Genomic DNA, 24516 nt, shown 5'->3' with positions numbered 1-24516 from the left:
TAAGAGTATGAGTGTTTTTCCAGCCGTGTGCAGTTCTTGCAGCATTTTTTTTTTTTTTTAACTCTCTAGCACAGACGCAAGATTTATGTGGAAAGAATCAGTGCGTTGGTTAAATCAGTGTCACTGGAGCATGCTGCTGCCAGAATTAAACAATGTGCTTATGCAAGCCTTGTCTGACTGTGGCTAGCTGTCAGAAGCGGCTAGGGTCTTTGCTGCAACATCTGCTGGGTTTGGAAAAAAGCAGCATGTAGAGGGTGGATGGAGAAGAATATGTTGACTGTCTACCTGGTGTAAGATATAAGCATACAAGAACTTGGCCAGGATGGCCCTCCATGCTTCATGTTGGCATAATTGTACAACACTGTCATGTCATAGTCAATACAACTTGAAATTAGTGACTGAAACCATCACATCACATCCCATTGGCTGATGATCACATCGCATGATTGGCTAATTTGTTTTTTCGTGTGCTTTTTGTGTACAGGACGACCACCATCATAGGAGTGTTAGAATTACCACTCGTGTTGGTTCTATATAATTTTATCGAACTGTTCCTTTGGTCTGTCTCCACTCTTAGAAACCAGCCATAGTAGAAACTGCTGAATTAATCAGTGCATAAAAATCTTGGACTAATTTTATCCAACAAGTTAATCGAAATGTATCCGTCTGCTCTGAAACACAGCCACGTTTCCCCTGACAGCCATAAATATCCAGGGAAAAGGGACAATTCAATCCAATAGGATGTATTTAACATTAATCTTGGTGTTAAGTAGGCCAAGGTTTAATGAAGGGGTGAATCATAGATGACGGGAGATATGAAATATATCACAGTCAAAGTAATTCTGGGTCTTTTAAGTGATTTTTTTTCTTTTGCCATACATACTTGTCAAGTGATGAGGGATTCTCTTAGTTTGTGTGTGTGTGTGTGTGTGTGTGTGTGTGTGTGTGTGTGTGTGTGTGTGTGTGTGTGTGTGTGTGTGTGTGTGTGTGTGTGTGTGTGTGTGTGTGTGTGTGTGTGTGTGATTCATTTCCCTCGTTAAGCGTTGTCCTACTTCTCTCTCGTACAATCCTTTACCTGAATGTTTTCTGCACTTTTGTCGTTTCCTTTCCACATACACATCGTGTTGGTGTGTTGCCCAGAAAAATAATCTCATTATCTAAAACTATTTCAGAAGTGCTTTGATTATTTTCCCTGTTGCACTCTTTGCTACAGTTCTCGCATAAGGTGAATAAAAATTATCTGAATTTACATAATAAAATATGCATTTGTCCACACGCAGAAAGCAACTTATACATATGTCACACTGCAGGTGAAAGGTTTCTATAAAAGGAACGAAAGAGGGAGAGCGAGCAAATGAAAAGACTGAGGGATTGTGTAAAGGGAGGAAAAAATCCTGATACACAGAGAGAAAAGGCTAGGAGACAAGGAGATTTGAGTGAGAATTTATTTTAGTGATAAAAAAAAAAGTTAAAAGCAAAGAGAGAACAGGAAACCCCAAAGAGTGACAAGTGAAACAGACTAATGATGTGAATACCAGCTATAAGAGTTACAAGAAGTAAGCAAGAGAGACCAGATTTCTATGAATTTCCCATCTTATCATGTCCCTTTGTCACACGTTTCATCTGTATGAAATATTACTGGCATCACAATCCAGTTCCTCCTGGAATCTGGGATATTGCTGTCACGACAAATGACATAATTCAGAACAGGCTGGTGTTAGGTAACTCTATTGTTGATTTGAGACTGATTTTAAATGTCAACTTAAAACAAACAAGGGCTATTTATACATACAGCAAACACGGGGAAACAGCAACATTCATATTTAAACAGACCTGACACTATGTGCCTTTATGGTTAACACATTCGCTTGGCAAGCAAAACGTTGGTGCTTCAATTCCAGCAGGAGACACAAATCCCCTTTGGGGTTGTGTCAGGAAGGGTATTTGGTGTAAAACACTGTCAAATCAAACATGTGGAGCTGCCTGCTGTGGCTACCCTTTGTGACAAGGAAGCAGCCAAAAGTTTCTCTTACACAAAGACAACCTGAGGAAATACAAACGCAGTTTTCAAATGATGATTTCATTTATTAAGGTTAAAAAAAAAAAAAAAAAAAGCCTACTTGGCCCTGTTTGAAAAAGTAATTACCCCCTAAACCTAATAACTGGTTGTGCCACCCTTGGCAGCAGGAACTGCAATCAAGCATTTGCGATAACTGGCAGTGAGTCTTCACATTGGCGGGTTTTCCAGCATGAATGGCCTGTTTAAGGTCATGCCAAAGCACCTCAATCTTGCTGGTGTGTTTCAGATCATACTTGCTGCATAACCCAAGTGTGCTTGAGTTTCAGAGCACGAACTGATGGGCTGACATTCTCCTTCAGGATTTTCTGGTAGAGAGCAGAATTCATGGTTCCACCAATTACGGCGAGTTGTCCAGGTCCCGAAAAAGCAGCCTCACACCATCACACTACCACCACAATGTTTGACTGTTGGTATGATGTTATTTTATGAAATGGTGTGTTAGTTTTACACCAGATGTAACAGGACTCAAACCTTCCAAAAAGTTCAGCTTTTCTCTCGTCAGTCCACAGAATATTTTCCCAAAAGATTTGGGTATCATCAAGATGATTTTTGGCAAATGTAAGATGAGCCTTTCTGTTCTTTTAGGTCAGCAGTGGTTTTCTCCTTGGAGCTCTCCCATGGATGCCATTTTTGCCCAGTCTCTTTCTTACTGTAAAATCATGAACTCTGACCTTAGCTGGGGCAAGTGAGCCCTGCAGTTCTCTAGATGTTGTTCTAGGTTCTTTCAAGACCTCCTTGATGACTCGTCAGTGTGCTCTTTGAGTAAATTTGGTAGGTTGGCCACTCTTGTGGGTAAAGGCTTTCACCATGGTTTGTTGGAGTCCTAAAACCTTAGAAATGGCTTTGTGAACCTTTCCAGACTGATAGATATCAATGATTTTCTTTCTCATCTGTTCTTGAGTTTCTTTAGATTGTGGCCTCGGTGTGTCTAGTGACTTAGCTTTCCAACAAATGTGGGTAATCACAGCTAATTCATGGGGTGATTAGTTCATGCAGAGATTACCTGTGATAAATTGGTGACGCTCACCCAGGTGAGTGTGTACAAACATTTGACTGGTACTGTACACAGAGGGTTTACATTAACTACTTACATTCAGAGTCCAGCTAGAACCTCGTAGATTTGAAAGAGAAATTCAAAAAATCCTCCAAAATAACAAGTTAGTAGCTGCAGGACAGCAATTTAACTGTGAAATGACAGAGACACTAGACATAACCAGAATGCAATGAGTCGAGTTGAGTTGAGTTGAGACTTTTATTGCGAATTGGCACAGTACAGAAGTGTTGCGCTCATTGGTGCAGGCTGATTTCCACTGATTGCAACTTGTTAGCAATCTGTTTGCCTTTATAAATTAGAAGGCAATTATTTACAAACCCTCACCAATCTGATGCAGTGTGATTGCAGTCAGTCTGAGTCAGACTGTGATTGTTTGGAGACAGGTGCTTAGTGGTTGCACAAGTTGCATCCCACCAGGCAACCTGTGCAACCGCCTTGAAATCGAAAGTGGTCTCCCGAGGGGATAAGGGTCAACAATAACATGGTCAACAATTTACTTGTCATGCAGAAGCTATCCTGATGAGGATGCTAACTGCATCCCCACAGCATTCATATTCAGAGCAGTTTTCTTCCCTTCAAGATGAAATTAATTTGTTCATTTGTTTAGATCTGTCTGAAATGAAGAAATGCAGTATAATAAATAAAGAACAATGGCAACTTTTCGCTGTTTGAATGTGGTATGAACCACAACTACCTCAAAACACACAAGGCTTTACGGGCCGAGGGAAACAGATGTTGATGTCTGATAACCAGCCGCTCCTTATGCTCGGATAGCGGCATTAAAAAAATGAACCAAGGGGCGAAACACAGTCTGGACTGATGCTCATTTTCAGCTGCTTCTTTATGTGCATCTATGAACGCCAGAGATTCTACGCTGAGGAGTACAGACAAGGCTGTCGGGCTAAAATAAAGATACAAAGAGGTGAAATCAGATTGAATTTGACTTCGCGGTCACGTGACTTCTGTTTGCAAACTCACTTGTGATCGGGGAGGGCTCTTCCTGTGTTTGTCACACCAAAGAAAATGGAATGTAGTTGTGATCGCACTGAGCAGCAGTGTGAAATGGTGATGCACCAACTTGAGAAAATTCCTGTCAATCTTTCTTTGATGCTAATGATAACAATACCGCACCAGCCCCCATTTTTTTCTCAGCTTCTTACAAACACCCTGCTGCCACAGCCACAAATAGAAATGATGACATGACTCAGCTGTATTAAATGCACGCTGGATTTCAGGGCCCGTATTTCTATTTACTGGAGAGATGCACACACACAAAATCACTCCCGTACACCTACACACACCCTCATGGCACACAAGTGCAAACAAAGTTGATGATTTTAATCACCAGAACATGCTGAGAACACAAACACACCCTCAGGGTGCTAATCAATTACTGCAGCGCTCAAATACACGCACCTACTTACTCGCACAAACACGCACACACACACACACACACACACACACACACACACACACACACACACACACACAATCAAGCTAAACTAATTTGACTCTAGGCTGTTTTTTTGTTTGTTTGTTTTTTTCATTTTTAACTGATTTCTGAAGTATGTGTGTTTTTATATGCCTGTACTGATAGGCTGATGTCTCACTCAGCTCAAAGGTAAACAAATCCCCCCACAAGCCCACCAGGAGCCCACCAACACACACGCATGCAAGACGTGAGGCTTCAGTGGCCACTTTTTCTCTTAGTTTGTTAGAAATTATAATTTTGAGACTGACAGAAGTCAAAGCCTTCTGTCTCCTTTCCCTCCACTTTTCCATCAATCAAAATAAGCAGTGACACCAAACACGAAGACATTTCCATATGAAAACAGTCGCATTTTGCATTGACCGGCTGGAGAAAACCTCATGTTTATTCAACCTGTAACCAGTTTGTGAAGATTTTTTTTTCTTACTTTTGCTGCTCTTTGAGTTTCTTTTGAAAAAGATAATTACCTCTGAAAGCTTTCACAGAAGCACCTGCATTTCCTACTCACTCCTCATAAAAACACCACGTAAAGTGTTAACTTTCAGTGAAAGCTGACAACAAACACACAGATATACACAGAATGTTAACATTCAGTGTTGGTTCTTGACTGCGCTGACAGAGCTATCATTATGATAATACCGAGGTCTATCATAATTATCTGCTAATTGACTGCCTAACGAGGTAGCGCTCATTAGAATGCTCATTAATACTCCATCATCACCACTGATAGCTGTAATCATAGAGTGATGGGGGTTTCAAGGTCTTACATGAGTGTGTGTGGATACTGTCTGCCCATATATGTGTGCTTGTGTGTGTGCTTTCCTAGTATTGTTGATTCTTCCAGCGGCACTACATTACAGGTACTGATTGGCATCTGTTGAATATGGAGTTCTGGAGTTTCAAGGCTTTAAAATCATATGTGTCTCGCACAAATTAAGTTGCAAGAACTCTATCTATGCATAAAAAAGTGAAAGATGTCTAAAAATGGCTGTAATTACTACTCAGTTACTGCAGTACTTTTGTCGACTCCTTTGATTTAAAGCTGAAAGTTTGCGGTTCAATCGCATCTTGATTGTTTAGTATTGTTAATGTTTTATATTCACTGATGCTGGTATGAGCGCTAAACATAAATACAGTTAGGTTCAAAAGTTTTTGCTCATCCATCCATCCAATGTTGCCTTTGTACACCACTACAGTGGATTTTAAATCAATTAGACATAAAACTAACATAACACTATAGTCATCCTCCTGAATATGAATTGGCCCAAATCATTTTCTGTTCTGTCATTGCTTCTGTGGCTATTTCAGACTTTAATCCCCTAAACACTACAGAGTTGAAACAACAAATGAATAAAAGATTGGGCCAATATTTACTATTTATGAACAAACAGATTGTCTTATGCAGGAATGTATTACTATGAATGACACCATGTGTCAAGAAACTGTGCGTCATTTAGTCTAATGGGAACAACTGAGACTGATATTTCTCTTTGCAAGACCATCGAAGTCTGGCATCATGTCTAATACTGAAATGCCCAGCACTGAGTACCGATGTTTGTCTCAGCTTCAAGTTTGCATTCATTAAGGGGAGCAGCCTCTGCTGCAATTGAATTAAATAGCAGTACTCATTGTCTCAAAATGTATTAACAGTATGCTATGTTGTGTTGTTCTGTTTTCCCTGTAGGATGTCACGGGTCAGGTCAGAATGTTGACCATGACATGGTGCATAAGCTGCATAGCCAGTAATTCCTATAGATGGCATTCCTGTCTCGATGTATAAGAGCAGCTAGAATTTAATTGCTAGAATTTAAACTTGTACCATGTAGTATGTTGCAAGAGTGTGAAAGCTGTGTGTGTGTGCTTTAATGATTTCATCTAATACTCCTCTAGCCCCGGGTAACAACAAATTGCACTAGAGGGGCAACAATGAGACAACCCCCAGAACGGGGATGGTTTTACAGGTCGAGGCTGCTGACATTTTTTCCCTCCTCATCTTTTCTGGCTGTTTTTCCACTAGTGTTGCATTTGGCTAGGGTCAGTGTTACTACTGGTGGCATGAGGCCATTCCTGGACCCTACAGGGGTTGCACAGGTAGTCCAACTCCTCCAGGATGGCACATCAATAGGTGCCATTGCCAAAAGGTTTGTTGTGTCTCCCAACACAGTCTCAAGAGCATGGAGGAGATTCCAGGAGGCAGGCAGTTACTCTGGAGGTCTTTAACCCATTAACAGGACTGATAGCTGCTCCTTTGTGCAAGGCAGACCAGGATGAGCACTGCCAGAGCTACAAAATGAACTCCAGCAGCCACTGGTGTCAATGTCTCTGACCAAACAATCAGAAACAGACTTCATGAGGGTGGCCTGAGGACCACTCTGCATCATAATGCTTTGAGTCTCATAATGGCGACATTGTAATCCTCAAACATGGCAATCTGCTCTCCACAAACTAAGTACACAGCTTTATCTCTGACTTCAGTAAATAAAAACCTAGAAGTCTATGTCTCTTTAAAAACCCTACATTCATCTTTTGGGGAGAGCAAACTCTTTCTTCAAAAGAAAAGCAACAAAGTTGGATTATGACTTCCCACAAACTTGCAAAAAAAAAAAGCTGTAAGCCTTTCTCTGATGGGCAGTTTATCAGTGAGTGTTTGGTGGTTGACATGGAACAAACTGCATGATGTATACTTATGTGCTAATTTCCCATTGGCCTCACATGGACCGATCAGGGACAACCAAAGGGCCGGATGTGACCTGGGCACGGTACCCGGGTCTGATCTTGCCTCTCTCCATTCCCCTCTCCTCTCTGCAGATTTATGCAGTAAATTTGTAGATTTTGGGGACAAGCATATATTAACGATGTAAGATAAGAAATCTTCTGCTTGTGCAGACGTGTTTGCCTCACTTTGCACCACCTAACACTAAATTTTCAGTGTACGTCTCCTCTCGCCACAGACTCATTTATTCAGGTGAAAGGTTGGCAGTGTTGCAGCTTATGATACATGGCAGTATTGTACCTAGTGTTTCTTTTTTTCCTCTCATGATTCCAGAAATGTTTTCTCTCACTTCTCTTTAAAGTGATATTACTGTCACCAGGAGGAGGCAGCAATTATTTCAGGTTCTCATTTCAAAAGGACCCTGCAGGCACCCCGCTACACACCTTGCGTAGTTTTCTGCACTGGCTCCCTGTGGCGGCAGCCTTCCCGCTATCATCCGGACACGTCTTTGCAGAAATGAGTTAGGAAATATCCCAAAATGTGCCAACTTTGTTTAATGACTCCTTCTGCGCTCGACTTTCAGTTTCAGTGAAATGACGGTGTCGTCTTTAATGTGTGTTTTGCCTTCAGCCTGGACTGCAGCTGGTTTAGAGATTTAGCTGCAGAACAGAGCAAATATGTCTTCTGTACGGCACAGCGTGGTGTCTAACATTGCTGTGCTGTCTGTTGCAGGTATGCCTCTCAGTTTGGACTGCAAGGCCTTTTTTGGCTACAGCGGAGAAAACAGAAAGCCCAGCATCCACTGGACCAAAGGAGAAAAATATGTTGAAGAACTAGCAGGACATATTAAAGAAAGTGAAGTCAAGTAAGTAAACCAGTGTCTATAGAAGCATTGATTCAGTCACATATTCAAAATTGACCTGAATCAGTGTCCTGAGGGTGGGGGTAAATAACTTCTAAATACATCTACTGCAAGACAGTATCAATTACACTCTCTCAAGTTTACAGGTTTCTATTGTTAATTAATTTCTGAATAGTCTTGACTCCAGCTGCGCTCCTCACACTGTCAGGATCTAATTTGGTCTCTCGTGATTTATGACTTATAGACGGTTTTCTGACAGCTTTCTTCTCAACTTTTCTAAAAAAAATTATGAATACTAATAATAAAGTTAAATTGAATTCATTTTCTCCCCTATTGGGACCAATTACATTGGACTCTATTGGGAAAAGCCTGATTGTCTGCGGGGCATCAAATATCATTAGAACAACCTGCTGGATCACTATGGTAACCATCAGAGGATTTAGATTGCCACACACGCACACACACGCACACACACACATGCACACACACGGTGTGAGGAAAGAGAATTCTGTCTAAAATCTATTAATTACATTTAAATCAGTTTATCTTCAAAATCTCTAAAAGATAAAGTTGAAAGCATAAATATCAGTTAAATGAGCTCAGCTCTTCCGTTGGGAGGTGGGTGATGATAATGGTCTCTCCCACTATGTTGCTTTCTGCAGTGGGCCAGGGCTTTGGTGCTTGGGGTGTAACAAGAGACATGACTTGTTACACCCCCTGCATATCAGCCAATCAGCAGCTGAAATTGGAAGCATATCAGCCAATCATGTTATTGCACTAAGTGTACAGTAAAAACCTGTGTGTAAAGGTGGAAAAATTTTGAATTTTATTTTTGGGAAAAGATACCAGATTTATTAAGTTTTTTGTTGTTGTTGTTGTTCTGTTTGTTTGTTTTACCGAGTTTGACTGGTGCAGCAGTTTTTTTATGTCCCAGTGATCATTAACATTCAATATTTAGACAGTTTTTTCTTTGATTGATTTCTTTGTTTTGTTTTGTTTCTTTTTCTGGAAGCTGCTTTCTAAATGAATGAAGAACCAGCCTCAAGAATAAATTCAGTGGCCACTAGGACATAAAAACTGTATATAATATATATAAACACAGATGAAATCTACAAAAATAAAAATACAAATCGGCTTAAAGGTTTTGCTAACTTTGCTTAAAATCTTTTTTTTTCCCTGCATGTTATACTTGCTATCTTATACATAATAATATGGCTTAATTATTGTTGAATCCAAAGTACCAACACGATCAGCATCTTAATCACATCCCACCAGAGCACAGAGAACAAATCACATTGTAGTTTTTTTGTTGTTTTTTTCTCTGTTTTAAGTTTACTTGTGTACAACGTTACTAAGACAACAAAAATAGAAACATGCCTGACATTACACAACAGAAACTGTCAGGAACCCGTACTATGCACGTGCATCAGTGCAGCTGCTGCTACATCTTTATTAATATGTTTACAGCTGTTGAATAGATCTTTAGGGGCCACAGATACACAGATTTCTCTCTGTTGAGAAATCTTCGAGTGCCTCTTATAATGTCTCTTGGTGTAACTGTAACGGAAATGTAGAGCGCTATAAAACACCACACTGCTTTTCTGTTTTCTTTTCTTCTTTTCAATGCTCACTTAACTCATCAGGTTTCAAAGCGTTTGCCCTCTTTCACTCTGTGAAGTGAAGAAATTAGTAAGTTACTTTATAAAGGCTGAAAATGTCTAGAATCTTAGTGGAGATCACAGGACGCTCAGTCAGACTTTCCCAGTGCATCCAAACAGCCGGCAGCACGGCGGTGGTCTTTGCTGTAAATAAATTAGCCTCTGAAAGGCAATGGACGTGGTCTTTGAAGGGGAGATGGGATACGGTAGGCAGGATTAGAGCAGACAAATCCACACTGACTTTGTAACTCACCTGTTAATACTCTTGCGCCGGAGTGCTGCAGACTCATGAATCATAATATTTAATTTGTGCGTGGAGTTAGCTGCTTCTGTTGTAGCTGCTTATGTAGATCTACATCACCTGCTCTTAACAACAGCTTTCAAGCTAAATAAATGTGCCATTAATACCTGAGTTCATGTTGATGCACTGCAGTAACCGCTACGTTTTTAGGTCTAATGGGGTTTGAAATTTAGGCAGATTAGTTCTACCCTGAGGTAAAAATGCAAGTGACTGCAAATTCAGCGAGCACCTGCTCTGTTTCTCATACTTGTTCCATTTGAGCTAAAATTTTGTTTACATGTGTGACTATTGTTGCACTGACACAGACAAACATTTTGTCAGGTGAACGTTTCTGACAGCTGTAGTACAGACGACACAGAAAAACGTGTTGCGCTGTAGTTTTGCTTCTGCCTTCATTTACTCTCAAAAATAAATGTAACTAACAAATGTGATATGATCGGGCCACTCGGAGCCTTTTCCCCTTCTGTGCAGCTTTATTACAGTTAGATGCCCATAATAACAAATGGTGTGAGAAGGAAAAGCCTGTTAGGTTTTCCTTAAGTGCACTAGTTGCACTCAGTTGGTGGCAGTTTAGAAAGACTCTGTCATTGATTAATGTACCATCTATGATCACTACAATGTGTGCTTTATTGTTTTTGTTTTTTTTCTCTATACAGGTTGTTATTCAGACTGCTCCCTTTAGAGCAATACTTCTCCTCCACGTCATCTTAAAGAAGTGTAGTAATGTAGTGTGTAATCTAAAATGTTAGAACTGCAACACAGTTTTATTCCAGTTTTAACTGACACACTGATGCCCTTATGTACTCTGAGCTGGAGGTAATCAAAGCTCTGAATATTAGAAAGTGCTTTAAAGTAAACTTGAGACAAAATGTTCTCTTCCGCTCAAAGAGCCTTCACATTTTATGTTATCAGCTGAGCACAGCAATAATAATATGAATGTTTATCTCCCCTAAAGGCAAATCCTATTGCCCTCTTCCCTTCGTGGGGAGGTCACAGGTCAGCTACAGCTGGGTGACCTTCAGTGTCTTGCTGGAGGACACTTCAGCAGCAGAGCTGTTTACTGATCCGGGACTTGAACCCAGGTTCTGTGCTTCAAGAATGTATCTGTGACTGCTAATCCACCACCTGCCCTCTGAAAATGTTCACTCCTGGGGAAATGGTGTTGTAGAGAGCAGCGCGGTACATGAGTAACAGTGTTTAAACTGGAAACTAATCATGCCCCGTAGTATTAAATTAACCTTTGCCTGATGAGTTCTCAATCTTTCAGTCCAGTCCTCTGGCCACCTCTGATCCAATCATACTGCTATTCCAAGTTCGACAATCGCACTCCAGCAGGTTGACTCCTGCTGTGATGCCCATTAATCTGTCCACTTTAAGCTCCCTTCCCCACATCTTGCTGCAGCACTGGCCTGAGGACTTCGTCTATGTCTGTTTGCATAGTGTCAAACACAGTCTTGTAGCCTCCATGATAATGCAAATACCTATAATTACCAAGGCCTGCTCCCTTACTGACACACTCACCTCCCGCAGCACTCGGAGAGTGTGACAAGCTTGTAGAGAAAAACTCAAGTGCTTTTCTTTGTGAAACCCTGCATCTCTTTGGGGGTGGAAATGTAAATACATATTCTAAGTCGTTTAACTATTTTTGGTTAGAACATTCATTAAACATAGGCAACAAAGTATATATGAGCAGCATCATCAGTTTTACTCCAGCTGTTGGCTGAGCTCAGCTTCACTGCTGTCCGGCTTCTTCACGTTTCTGCAACTCAGCTATCACAGTCCGCGGTTCGTTCATGTGCAATGAATTGGTAATTACAGTATTTCCACTTGGGCCAGTGCTTGCTTCACATTTTCACTTGAAGGCAGCCCTAGCCCATATGTCTACTGATGCAGAGCGACTTTTTTTTTTAACCTGCTTGAAATTCACATCTGTTGTCCAGTCCAACTGCTGTCTCTCTGTTTCAGTGTTTAAGAGTTTGCAGCTACATCATTAAAGAGGATTTTATGCTATATTTTGTTTTATAGGCTGATTTTATTTTTCTTGAGGCCCAGACTTTGTGCTAAAGAAGGAGAAAAGCAGCTTTTTTAAAAAAAAAAAAAAATTTTTAAAGTTCAAAAGTTTATGTCTGCAGTGAAAATGGGGAAAACAGCTTGAAACAGCCGGGCTTGTAATATGATTCCTGTCGGCAGTGATGTGCACAGTGGTCTGAGGAGGGACAAAGCATCAATAATACAGGAGCAAGTTGTTTGATCCACAGTGGCTCCAGCTTGCAGCTTAGAAGACTGAATGATCTACTGCAAACATCTTGTTACCAGATGCTGAACAACAGGGCACGTTCAGCGGTCTTGTAGAGTCAGTGTATCAGAGGTCTGACCTGTTTTATCGCTGCACTTCAGTGTAGACGTTCAGTGAGGTGCAGAAGGAGGAGGGCACTGTATTGACAGGAACAGAAATGTTGTAGGATTGGGAACCTGGGAGTTGTTCCAGCAAGTGCCAGCAAAGACTTTTGAGATTGCAGTTTTAGGAAAATTTGGCCAAGAACCACATGCAGAGTGAAGGAATCAGACGTTATTAACAGTCAGAAGTATTGCCGGCCTTATCCTATTCCCCCTATTCCCTTAATGGTCTGTGAGGCCCATGCACTGAAGGCTTATTTCTTCCTGCAGCTACCTGGATTCAGTTCTGCCCTAGGCCCTTTGCTGCATGCCATCCCACCCATCTTCCCCTTCTAGCTATCTTAAATGTCTGTATCAAATAAAACACTAAAAGAAAATATATTACAGTTGCACAGAAGTATTTATTGTTAAAGGAAAAATGCAGTTGTTGTGATGTATTTTGTTTTTGAATGAACGATACAGTAAAACATCAGTCGAAGCCTCCGGATATTGGGGGGGGTAAGCGATAAAGAGCACCGTGTGTGATTTTTGTAGTGATGATCTTCTCAGATCTGAGTTCAGTTAAACAAACTTGGCTTCCTTCCATTCGGTGAGTTGGTTAATTAGGTTGAAGGGAGCTGTGGTAGATATGTGTTCAGTTTTATTTATATAGCGCCACTTCACAACACTTTATTATTTGAGAGAGAACCCAGATGATCAGACGACCCCCTATGAGCAAGCGCTTGACATTTGTGGGGAGGAAGAACTCCCTTTTAACAAGAAGAGGCCTCAAACAGAGCCAGGCGTAAGGAGGGGGAGCCATCTGCCGTGAGTGGCTGTGAGTGATTGGAAAGAGATGACAGGATATATGTAGAGCTGGAAATCATCAGAACAGCAAGAGAAGCGGAGACAAAGATGATGCAAATGATGAGCACGAACAGAGTGCCGAACTTCGGGGTACACGTAATGCAGCTGAACTTCCGGGTGAATGCGGTCAGAAAAGGGTCAGGGATACTAAGTTGGCTTTCCTGGTGGGAAAAAAGACGATGGTCTCGAGTTTACCAAGACGTGCAGCAAGATTTGCAGATTGTGAGGAGAAAATTTTGCTTTGTGCTTTCAACTGTGACTTTTATTTTGAAACGTACCTTTAAAGGATTCCCTGTTCAGTTGCTGGAGGACAGAAAGAGGAGAAAGAAAGAAGATGGCGGATGTAGATAGCGATTGGCTGGAAGGTGAGAAAAAAGCAGAGAAGTGATGTGTTTCAAATTGAGTATTTTAGCAAGTCACTTCTTTTGACAGAGACCTAGGCACTGTCCTAGGAGACATCAAAGTGATGCACACACTGAAAACCTCTGACACATAGAGCAAGAAAAAAAATGCACATACGGAGATCATAGTAGTCATTGGGTGTGTGTCTTCAGGGACATTTGACATTTTGAATCTCGTAACCCTTTCTGTAACGTTATCCATCATTATTAACCTGTATTCAGAGTTCACTACTCTTTTCTGTTCCCCTGGTGCCACAAGGCAAGAGGAAAAGGTGAATATTTAGGAGGTTAGAGGTTCAATTCCCACAGGGATTTCCTGTGCTAAAAGTGTGCGTGTCAATTTTCTTTGCATGCAGCCACTTTGATAAAAGCCCCAAGTGACGGATACAGTACATTTCTGTGGTGAATTGCAAACAAAGCTGCAGGAAAATACTACACAATGTCTCATCTCAGCTCGTCATGGTTGGACTGTGCCAACTCCCATGTGGTTCAACCCCTCTATGTATTAGAATTTGGCCGGTCTGGATTACTGTACTGTGCACTGAGTCAATGCAGCACATACTGTACAGAGGAAGGATAACAAAATTCTGTACCCCATCTCGTCTGTCTTCTGGCAAGAGTGCTGATTCTGCACGGGATATGCTCATTATTTCCAAAATCCTGCTGCCTGTTAGTGCGGCTGGGCCAATTACTAGAAATTTAAACCAACCCACCCCAAAGTGTAACTAACATAAGACAGGCTAAACATCAAGACTATTACTTTAATTCGTGTTTCCTTTTCTTTAGTAATCTGATGCTATTGTTTTATTTTGTGCAGGATTTGTTTGACTTCCATACTTGAAGTTACAGTCGCATACATATATAAAAGGAAATGTGTAAAAGAGCTTATAACACACCAATTATTGCAATATAGTCATTAAATATAATTCACCATGTGGCGAAATCGTTTTTCTTGGACTGTGATGACAGCTTAATGTAAGAATAATGTTGGTCAATTTTCTCCAAGCTTCAAGCTTCAATTTCTATTAAAAGCTGATGAGGGGTTAACTTCACAAGATAATTATCTTCCTCGTGAACCACTGAAAGATTTTGTTAACAGATCTTTTGGGGGTGTTTGCTAAACTCATCACTCATACAGTAATTGTCCAATCGCAGCCTCCACAGTTTTCTAAGGTCTACAATTTTGCACACAACTGGATTTCTCCACATGAAGTGGTGCATACAGACACCAAAGAGCATGGAGGGGTTTTTGTTTGTTTGTTTACATTTTTGATTGACTTTCCAAAAAAAAAAAGATAATAAGCAATTTATGTACAACATGTCTACATGATGTTAGCCACTAATGTGAATATGCCTGGCTAACTAGTTATCTGCTAGGCCAAGCATGAGCATCATTGTTACCTAGCTATGTTGTTATGTCCTGAATGGGGCGAGGCATTCCTACAGTGGCTCTGAGAGGTCAAATGCACTGCAAATACCGGCAAATAGAAAAATGCTGCAAAAGCGCACAAAACACAGTGGGCTTGAATTAGGGAAGACGATAACCTGACAGAATAGCTGCGGTAAACAACTAATAGCAAACATATATCAACAGTATCATATGAATCATGTGATTAGAGCACACATGACTTTGCATTTTCTTCTTCCTCACGGCACCGACAAACCTGCCGCTTCTTTGAAGCGCGTCTCAGTGCGATCCTTCGCATCTTTCGGCTTCAGTCACCTCCACTGCTGTTCCGTCACGCTGTCGTCTCCCCAAAACCACTTCTGTTGTGTTTTGTGAGCTTTTGCAGCGTTTTTCTGCTTGCTGGTGTTTTCTTAAGTTGCAGTACATTTGACCTCTCAGGGCCACCGTACATACCTGTTTGAGACATTAATTAATTAATGCTATAACCTCTGTATAGATTAAAGTAATGTTAATGGTGCGACATTTCTTCTTATCTTTTCTCAGTTCGGTCTCATTCTTGAAAACTCTTATTCAGTTTTTGAGGACACAGACTTTTTGATTTGTACCTTCTCTTTTCATTCCCTCTGTTTCCCTGTTTCCCTTTTTCTAAAGACTCTGACAGAAACAAGATGTCAGCCAGCTAGTTATTCTTAATGAGCTAAATCCACCACAGATATGACTGTAAATGACATAATGTGTTTGAATAAAAAGCCAGGCATAGCTGCAGTAACAGCTGCAACCACAGCAGCATTGTCTTGTAATTAAAAGTTTAATATCAGCTAGAACAGTTTTTCATAGATCGCAGTGCTTTTTTTTTTTTTTTTAAGATTTTTCATGTGTTTTAAAATAAAGTAAAATAAAATAAAATTAGCTACCAAATAATAATTGTTTTCAAAATATTCAATTATAAATAAAAAATAAATTATATAAATGTATAACAGTGTCAGTTACATGAAACTGGGATCCATTAACATAATCACATAAATGGTAAAAATTAGCCAGCCATACTGACCGCTCTGAATCTGCCGTCTCAGCACAGTCAGTCTGATCTAAGATCTCACTGGTTATGGCTGAACCGCACCAGGTTTAAAGGTGCACTCTGTGACCCTCACATCAGTTCACTCTCCTCCTCCATTTCCTCTTCCTCACAGGCTTTAAAGGAGTATGACCTCACCATAAGGAGTGAGCCTTTTCCAGCTGTCGCCAGTGTTTTCTAGACATGCCTCCTTGCTGCCCCTGCCCTCATTTCTTTCCTTTTCCTTTTTTTTAATCTGCCCTATATACTCTGCTCTATAGTGCCATGTTCCTTGTGCTTCTTCAGCCTTAATGGAATAGACTGGGAAACAAGGAGCTTCTCCAGTCTTTAAAATGTACATATGTTTACTTCCCTCTTGAGGCAGTTTGAGTGAAAAGAAATTCCAAGTTTCTGCTCTGCTTGCTTAAGTGTATGACAGCAAATCAGAATAAAAGATTTAATATCACTGCCTTGTGTAACTACTGACTGTCTGTTCCTTTTTCCAGGATCTTGAGGGAGCATTTAGGAGAGAAGGAAGTGCAGGTGTCCTTAACGTTTGATGCCGTGGAGGAGGCAGATTTGGCCAACTATACCTGTCATGTAGAGAACCACATAGGGAGCAGCAGCGGTAGCGCTATACTGCAAAAGAAAGGTAGACCTTTCTCTTTACTTCCCTCATAATTAAAATTTTTTTTTGTTACGTCTGTTATAACGTTTTTTATTGATCTTTTATTATTAATTATTAAATCTTCAGTCAATCCACCATCAAAGCAACCGTTTGTTTTCTATACGTTCTGCTTGCTTACACTAAGAGAAGCCATCAACAAGTATCAAATAAATAATCACCTCGCATTTAAGTAACAACTCAGTTTGTGCTTTATATAAGAGGACAGTGTATATAGGATTGAGCCAAGAGGCACCACAAAATCTGCTTTCTGTTACAAAAAGAACTTGAGCTTAGAGTAGATTCTGTTAGTAAGATCGAGGTTTCTTTAGTAAGATTCTGCTTTTTTATTTTCTAGTGTGTTTTCTACTTTGATACAATTTATGCTTTAAAAAGGAGGACAGGGGAGTATGAAATAGAGCTCAGGATGGAGCCTTGAGGCACCCCAGTAATTTGTTTTCTATTATAAAAGAAGCTGAGGAAGTATAAATTCTATTGGGTAGAACAAGCTCACCTTAGTAAGGTTTTGGATTTTTATTTTTAATAATATTTCATTCTCCTTGAAGCCATGTTAACTTGACAGAGCTGAACATACAGTTTGAAAGCATTAAAGCAGTGCAACAGCGAGCCAGGCTCAGGGTTCTGCCCACTATCCTCTAATACTTACTCATCAGCACCGTGTTTGGTTATTTGTAAAAAGGTTCAGTCAGACAGAACCAGGCAACCACCCTAACCCCCTCTAATTCCATAATTAAACCAGATGACCTTCCAATCTAACTCTCAGCAAGACAGCAAACAAGTGAGTTTTTTATTAAGTAAATTAAATACTAAAGGAATATTTATCAACAGCAAAATATGGCTTTGTGACTAGATATGTCTTTTATGGTGCGTTCACCCCGGGGCTGAACTTCCTTTTCTTTTTTTTTCTTTTTTTTTGGTTTGTTTTTTTCCTCTGGCTTGCTAAATATAAAACCATGTCTGCTCGAGTTACCTCTCGTTATGATTCTTTTAACAAGGAATACCCCTCCAACTCAGTGCCTTTATGGCCTAATATTTGTGGATGTGAACAGCTTCTGAGATAATAAATACTTTACATAAGTGCAGCCATTAATAAATGCAAATCCCGTCTAAACTTCAAATATTTGGGTGTTCGAAAAGGGAGTGCCACCTGTAATTCAAGCTCAGACTTCATCTTCACGTGGTCCAAACCCACCGATCGACAGGTGAGTTCCAGAAACAGAAGTCATAGTGATTTTAATATTCAGTTGAAATATGCATGTAAGGCACATCTCCTTCTGTAAAACATCTGCAGCAGTGCTGCTGTCTGATTATTAGTGAGAATGGGCCCGTTTGTGTCAGAGGCCAAAGCCCAAAGAAACATCTTAGAATAGTAAAGCACCCCTGGAGGAGGCAATGAATTGTCTGTGTTACCTCATCTATCAGAAGAAAAGAGGTTTCCCTGAATGGCCACTATATGAAATCAATGTATGTAAGGCAAGGACAGGCAAAATTGGAGAAATGTTTAAAGAGATAAACAGGCAGTGAAACACAGCGGGCGGCTGAATGGTGCAGGAAAATAGAGAATAAGGGAGCGGTAATAGATGCAGACAGAGAGATAGAGATTGGGAAGGTGAGGGGTGACTGAGAGGATTGGGAGAGATGAAGTGAGGAGAAACCTAAAAGAAGAGACACACAGAGAGGGTGGTGGACTAAAAACAGGCCTTTCTCTCTCTCCCTCTGACTCCTGCTGAATGCCTTGGGTGTCAAATCTATCTTACTATACTTAACTAGCACCCCAGGGACTCACACACACACACACACACACACATGCGCTCGCACACAAGATCACACAGACACACACCTCTAGAGGGGGTCAGGATGAGAACTGTAGGGCCCTCATTATTTAACACTGTAATTACCTACAGGAAACTGCGCGTGTACACATGCACTTGTTTGTGTTCAAGGTTTTGACATATTCTGTGTGTGTGTGTGTGTGTGTGTGTGTGTGTGTGTGTGTGTGTGTGTGTGTGTGTGTGTGTGTGTGTCAAAACTGCTGCATATACAAAAACATACACACATACCTCATGGGAGGCATTAAGTGTAATGGGATTGTTTAAAAGCATTCTCTTAACACACACACACACACACACACACACACATACACACCAGTGTAGAGCTTGAAGTAGGGATATCTACATGTTAAAAGCGTTCTTGTCAGCTCTGCTGCAGGAGCCGATCGTTTCGCTGTAAATGCACAACCAGTTTGAAATGCGGTTGAAGGGATTCTCAGTCTGGTGTAATATTGGTACGCAGCCTTTCTGCACTATCTACATCTCAGCTGTAAACTCCTTCTTTGAGCTTCTCCTCATTCATATCTGCTCCTCTGTAATCACTCAGGATTGAAAGAAAGCGAACCAAAGATAACATTTATAACCTGGATTTAGCTCACCGTATACTTCAAGAAGGAAGCTTTTATCCCATATAACTCATCACCTGCTGGGAAGTTTTTAACTCCAGCAAAATTAATCACCATCCCCAGATTAAACTCTAATGGAAAAAAGGTCATAATTCCTGTCCTCCTAGGTCACTCTAGTACTCCGTGACTGCGTATTTAAATGAGATGAAACTGCATCTTTCCGTGTCCTCCTCCGCGTTAAACAAGGACAGAGCTGAAGTCTGATGAGTTGGCCTCAAAAGTCGCAGAGAGTTGCTGTTTAACAATATGCGGAAATTAAATCCGAGTCTTGGGGTCGACTTGTATAACAGCAACATTAATAACCACTTCTGAATAAAAAGCATGCATAAAAATGACCGGCGCCTTTGTTCAAGCGGACAGATTACTGCAGTCCTCTTTTTCCTGGTCTCGCAAATAATAACGACTTCAGACTTCAGTTTATATAAAACTCTGCAGCTCAGCTATTAACCACAACTAAAAACAGAGAGACCATTAGGCTATTTTTTGCTACTCTGCACTGGCTTCCTGTAACGTTTTGAATTTATTTTGAGGTCTTTCTTCTACATACAAAGCCCCCACTGGGCTGCGACAAAGCTAACGCCCTTGTTTACGCTTCCATCTTCTTCTGCTGGAGCTTCACAAAAACACCCGAAAGAAAATCAGAGCTGGAGTCTTTTTTTTATGTCATGTGAGCTCTGTTGCACTTAGCAGCTGGATGCTTGTGTGAAAATGAACAACAGGAAGTTTCAGTTCTAAACAAATACAAATATTAACCTACAGTAATTTATTTTGTTTACTCTTTACTCTTTTTTCTTTACTTTTTTTTATACTTTTGTCTTTATTTTGACCTTATTTTAATATTATTATCTTATAAAGTAGGTTTCATTTTCAATTCTGAGTTACACTGTGTTACATTAATTACATTTTGTTGTAAAGCACTTTGAGCTACATTTCTTGTATAAAAGGTATGAAATAATGAGTAACTTTTAGGGGTTTTATTTTTATTTTTTATATATAAATTATATTCATTTTGCACGCACTGTTACTGAATCACTCACTACTGCTGATTCAACGACAGCTCAGTCTGTAGTTTCATTATTTGACCAATTGGGGGCGTTAATACTGAATAAATTGCATGATAAAATTTTGGGGTTTTACATCTAATCGCACTGTATTTTCCAATTATGATAGAAGAGACCAAAGATTAATCATCGCTAAAACTAAATCAGTGAGTCTAAGGGAGTGTTTAAACCTTTCAGCAATAAATTGCACTGCCTGGTCTTTAAAAAAATATGTCATACTGGAAGAGTTAATTTCCCAACCATGCAGCCAAATGCTGAAACAGCTGTAGTGATGCATTACATATGCACTGAGCTCAACTAAAGTTTGAAGAAGAAAAACAGAACTGTTTCTACAGTCGGTATCATCCTTACAACTGAAAAAAAACAAAACACATGCGAATCAGTGATGTTATTTATAATTCCCACTTCAAGTCAAGGCTATTTAAAAGTTCACTAACCGAGCTGACTGTTCCAGAGCCTCCTGCCCGAAGCCTTGAAGCTCATGAGGTCACATTTGGGTGCCAGAACTCAACATGACAGCCTAAACAAAGCACAAGTTATCTTAAGTTAGCGCGAGTTATCAAAGCTTGATTTCATGCACTGAGTGTGTGTGATTGAATTAGGGTGTGCTCTCACTCTGCAGTGACCCAAGGTAATGGGTTGATGCGTCTATGTTGCACGCATGCACTCACACGGACACACGCACCTACAGTACACACACACACACACGCACACACACACCACACACATCTGCTTATTGTAACTGACAGAGCATAAAGAGCTGCCTTCAGCCACCATGACGAGAGTCTTACTAGAAAGAAAAATGGAGGGAGGGAGATGGCGGAAAGTTCAGGAGAAGGATTGAGAGAAAATGACAAACTGGAGGACAGATGGGGACTCTGGAAAGACAAGGACTTAGTTTCTCAAATGTCATTCACAGGTTTGTTCGGGCTCAGTACAGGATCCAGTTTGGCAGTAGTGAACATGGATTTAGGATAAGGAAGGGTGACAAACACCCCAAACATTCCCGTCAGTCCCTTTTAAAAATTTTATATGATATCATGTCTCCACTTGGAGAACTTTTTTTTTCTCTACAGTATTCATTCTGAAGTTTTTGATCCTGTCTTTATGATGTTTATCCCGTTGTCATGGCATTATACATCTTTATTTTTTTTTTACCACACTCTTCAGTGTGGCCACTGTGACTGACAGGTACGCTGACACATGGCTGTAGCTGATGTCTTTCTACTTGAATGGAGTCCCTGAACTGGACCTCTTCACTGTGTTTGAGTTTTGGAGCTTTTTTTTTTTTTTTTTTTTTAACTTCTGACTGCAAACAAAAGCCATCTTTTATATACAGTCTATGCGAACAGTGGAAACAAAACTAGGAAGAGACTGTAGCGCAAAACATCTGTCAGGACATAGCACCGAGGTCAATGTCCTTTAAAGGATTGTAGTCCCACTGCTTACTACATACTTATGTTATTTTAGTCTCTACTCATTCTAGAGGGAACATAAGGATTGAATCTTTAAGCATTTCACCCTCCCATTGTGGGTCCAAACTGAAGAATGAGACAGATGGTGTGTTGGGAGACCAATATTCAGACTATTTTTGCTATTAATAAATGTTTTTTGACATATTATGTTGGCAGCAAATGCTAAAAGCATTCCTAGCCAGATGAATGAAATTAAAAGCAAACAGGGAGAGAGAAAGAAACGGCTGCGGATGTGAATGAACTTTCAGTGCCCCGGTGTTTGGTCGTGAAGCCAGAGGAAGAACATGACAGGCTGAAAACTCCTGTAAAAATCCCATAAAAAATGTCTTTTCTCATATTCCTCTCCTTACATGCAGACACTGCCACCAACACAATTGCCTCTTCTTTCTATGCCTAAGAAGTAAATAGCATGCTTAAAATTCAACTTCAAAATTCTGCACCCATTTTCCCGTGCACTGATATCAGGAGACGGCAGCAAGTGACTCATTACTAATGGAAAATATCTGAGAAAGATAGATGAAGGGGAGGCAGTGGTGGCAGAGTGTTTGTGTGTGTGTGTGTGTGTGTGTGTGTGTGTGTGTGTGTGTGTGTGTGTGTGTGTGTGTGTGTGGAGGGGGGCAAACATACTGTAGAGAGGAACACAGGGGGAGGAGATAGGGATAGATATGGATGGGGGCAGGAGATAGAAGCAGAGGTTTCTAAATGTGTCTCATTACTAATGGAAGCAGTGTGAGTTAACTTTACTGTAGAGCAAATATTTGGCAATTAGTGAAATTTCACTATTTTTCTTCCCGCTCTCAGACCACCCCCCCACCCCACCCCACTCACTGCTGTCCCTGCTCTGTCTACTATGAAGTGTATCTAGTGGAGGTAGAGTGGCTAGTGAGAGAAGAAGAGTTGGAGAGACGTCTACTGGTGAAATGTGGTAATTTCAGGTGGATTATATACTGTAGTGGTGAATAAGAAGAAAGCTGCATTGTGGGAGATTACTTCAGAGATGAACAGCACCAGTATTTCAACCAGGTTTAAGAGCAGGCCTTGTGTTTTATTAATTTATCCTCAAAAGTAGCCATTATTTTTGTCATGCACCCGCAAAAAAAGCATGACTATCCCCCAAAATCAAGAAAACACCGCTTGCAATTCTATTATAAATAACCTCAGTATGTATTTTACCACTGTCAAGGAGTTTTCTATTCTAGTTATTCGTTCCTGGTAACATAATCAAGAAGCTTTTAATGTTGTACTCTTTACAAATTGTACGTTACTACAGCACTGTGCAAAAGTATTAATAAGATTATTGAAACACACATGGAAAAAATATAGTATACACTATACACTGCACAAACAGAGGCTGACAGTTCTAACAAACTTCAGTCTTAGTCTTCAGGAACAGTTCTCAAGGCTTCTTGGAGGACATTCAAAAACTTCTTTTGGATGTTGGCTCCGTTTTTGTTCTCTTCTATTGCAATGGTCCCACACCGTTTCAGTAACTTTGAGATTCAGGCTCTGGGGAGGCCAATCCATGACTGATAATGGTTCATTGTGTGTTTTTCCATCCATGTATGCTTTTACTGCATTGGCAGTGTGTTTTGGATCATTGTCATATTGAAAAAAATGAAGTTGGTGCCAATCAAACACTGTCCAGATGGTCCCCAACATCACTGGTGAAAACAACCTCAAATTATAGGAGAGCCTCCACCGTGTCCTGACCTCCTCCATACATACTGACAACAGTTTGAACCAAAAATGTCACATTTGGATTTATTCTGAGACCTGTTGCCACTGATTTTTGACTGTACCCATGCCGAGATATGCCAAGGGAATCCCATTGTATGCCAAAAAATACTATTTTATCCCAGTCAATTTGTGTTATCATGGGCCTTTTTTTTGTAGATTCATCTAAAGAAATAGAAACAAATTATGTTAGTAACACATATGCTACATAGTAACAAAGTGCTTAAAAATAACATTTATTGGTTCTTGAATAATTCATGGGTCACTGTATGTGGTTTACCAAACACATACAGTGTTTGATAGACCATCAGAAAGCCAGCAGAACTACTGCTCAAGACCACTTTTAAATAATGACAAGAAACTCTGGCTCATTGGAGGCAAAATATGAAGAAATGAGGGTTGGTTAAAGACTTTTGTACAGTACTGGTAGTTAAACAGTAAGAGCTTTTTAACACAGGCTGGAGACATGTTATTACCCTCAGCATAAAACTGACCCATGGTGCTTATCATTCTAGGCTGCTAAAAATGAGCACTGTTTAAATTTTCTAATATTCTGCTCACTGTGTAAACCGAAACATAATATATTCTCTTCTTCTTCTCTGACCTTTTTAACAGTTAATAACATGTTCTCACTTTAGATCTTCATGTTGTAAATTGCCGGATAGCTCTTACTTTACATGCATGCATGTATGTATCGTTTAAAAATGCAGAAGAATAAAAACCGAGCATATGAATCTCAGACATGATAATAGGACGACACTTTTGCCAATTGTATCTGACAGTTTGGACCAATAGGTGGTGTTGTGTTCCCAGACAGCTATGTTGGCTTCATAATTATGATGA

General features: G+C 40.3%; 1 protein-coding gene across 1 annotated transcript in view; it reads left to right on the top strand.

Annotated features, from left to right (window-relative positions):
* il1rapl2 (interleukin 1 receptor accessory protein-like 2) overlaps positions 1–24516 on the top strand; it is a 447173-nt gene that overhangs the window by 412088 nt on the left and 10569 nt on the right. The window contains exons 8-9 of the mRNA XM_030739324.1: positions 8069–8201; positions 16770–16915. Of these exons, the coding sequence (XP_030595184.1) occupies positions 8069–8201; positions 16770–16915 (279 nt within the window). The remainder of the gene's footprint in view (positions 1–8068; positions 8202–16769; positions 16916–24516) is intronic.

Source organism: Archocentrus centrarchus, chromosome 10 (genome assembly GCF_007364275.1).
Source record: "Archocentrus centrarchus isolate MPI-CPG fArcCen1 chromosome 10, fArcCen1, whole genome shotgun sequence".
Lineage (NCBI taxonomy): Eukaryota > Metazoa > Chordata > Actinopteri > Cichliformes > Cichlidae > Archocentrus > Archocentrus centrarchus.
Note: the sequence above shows the minus strand (reverse complement) of the source record. Positions and strands in the feature narration are given on the sequence as shown.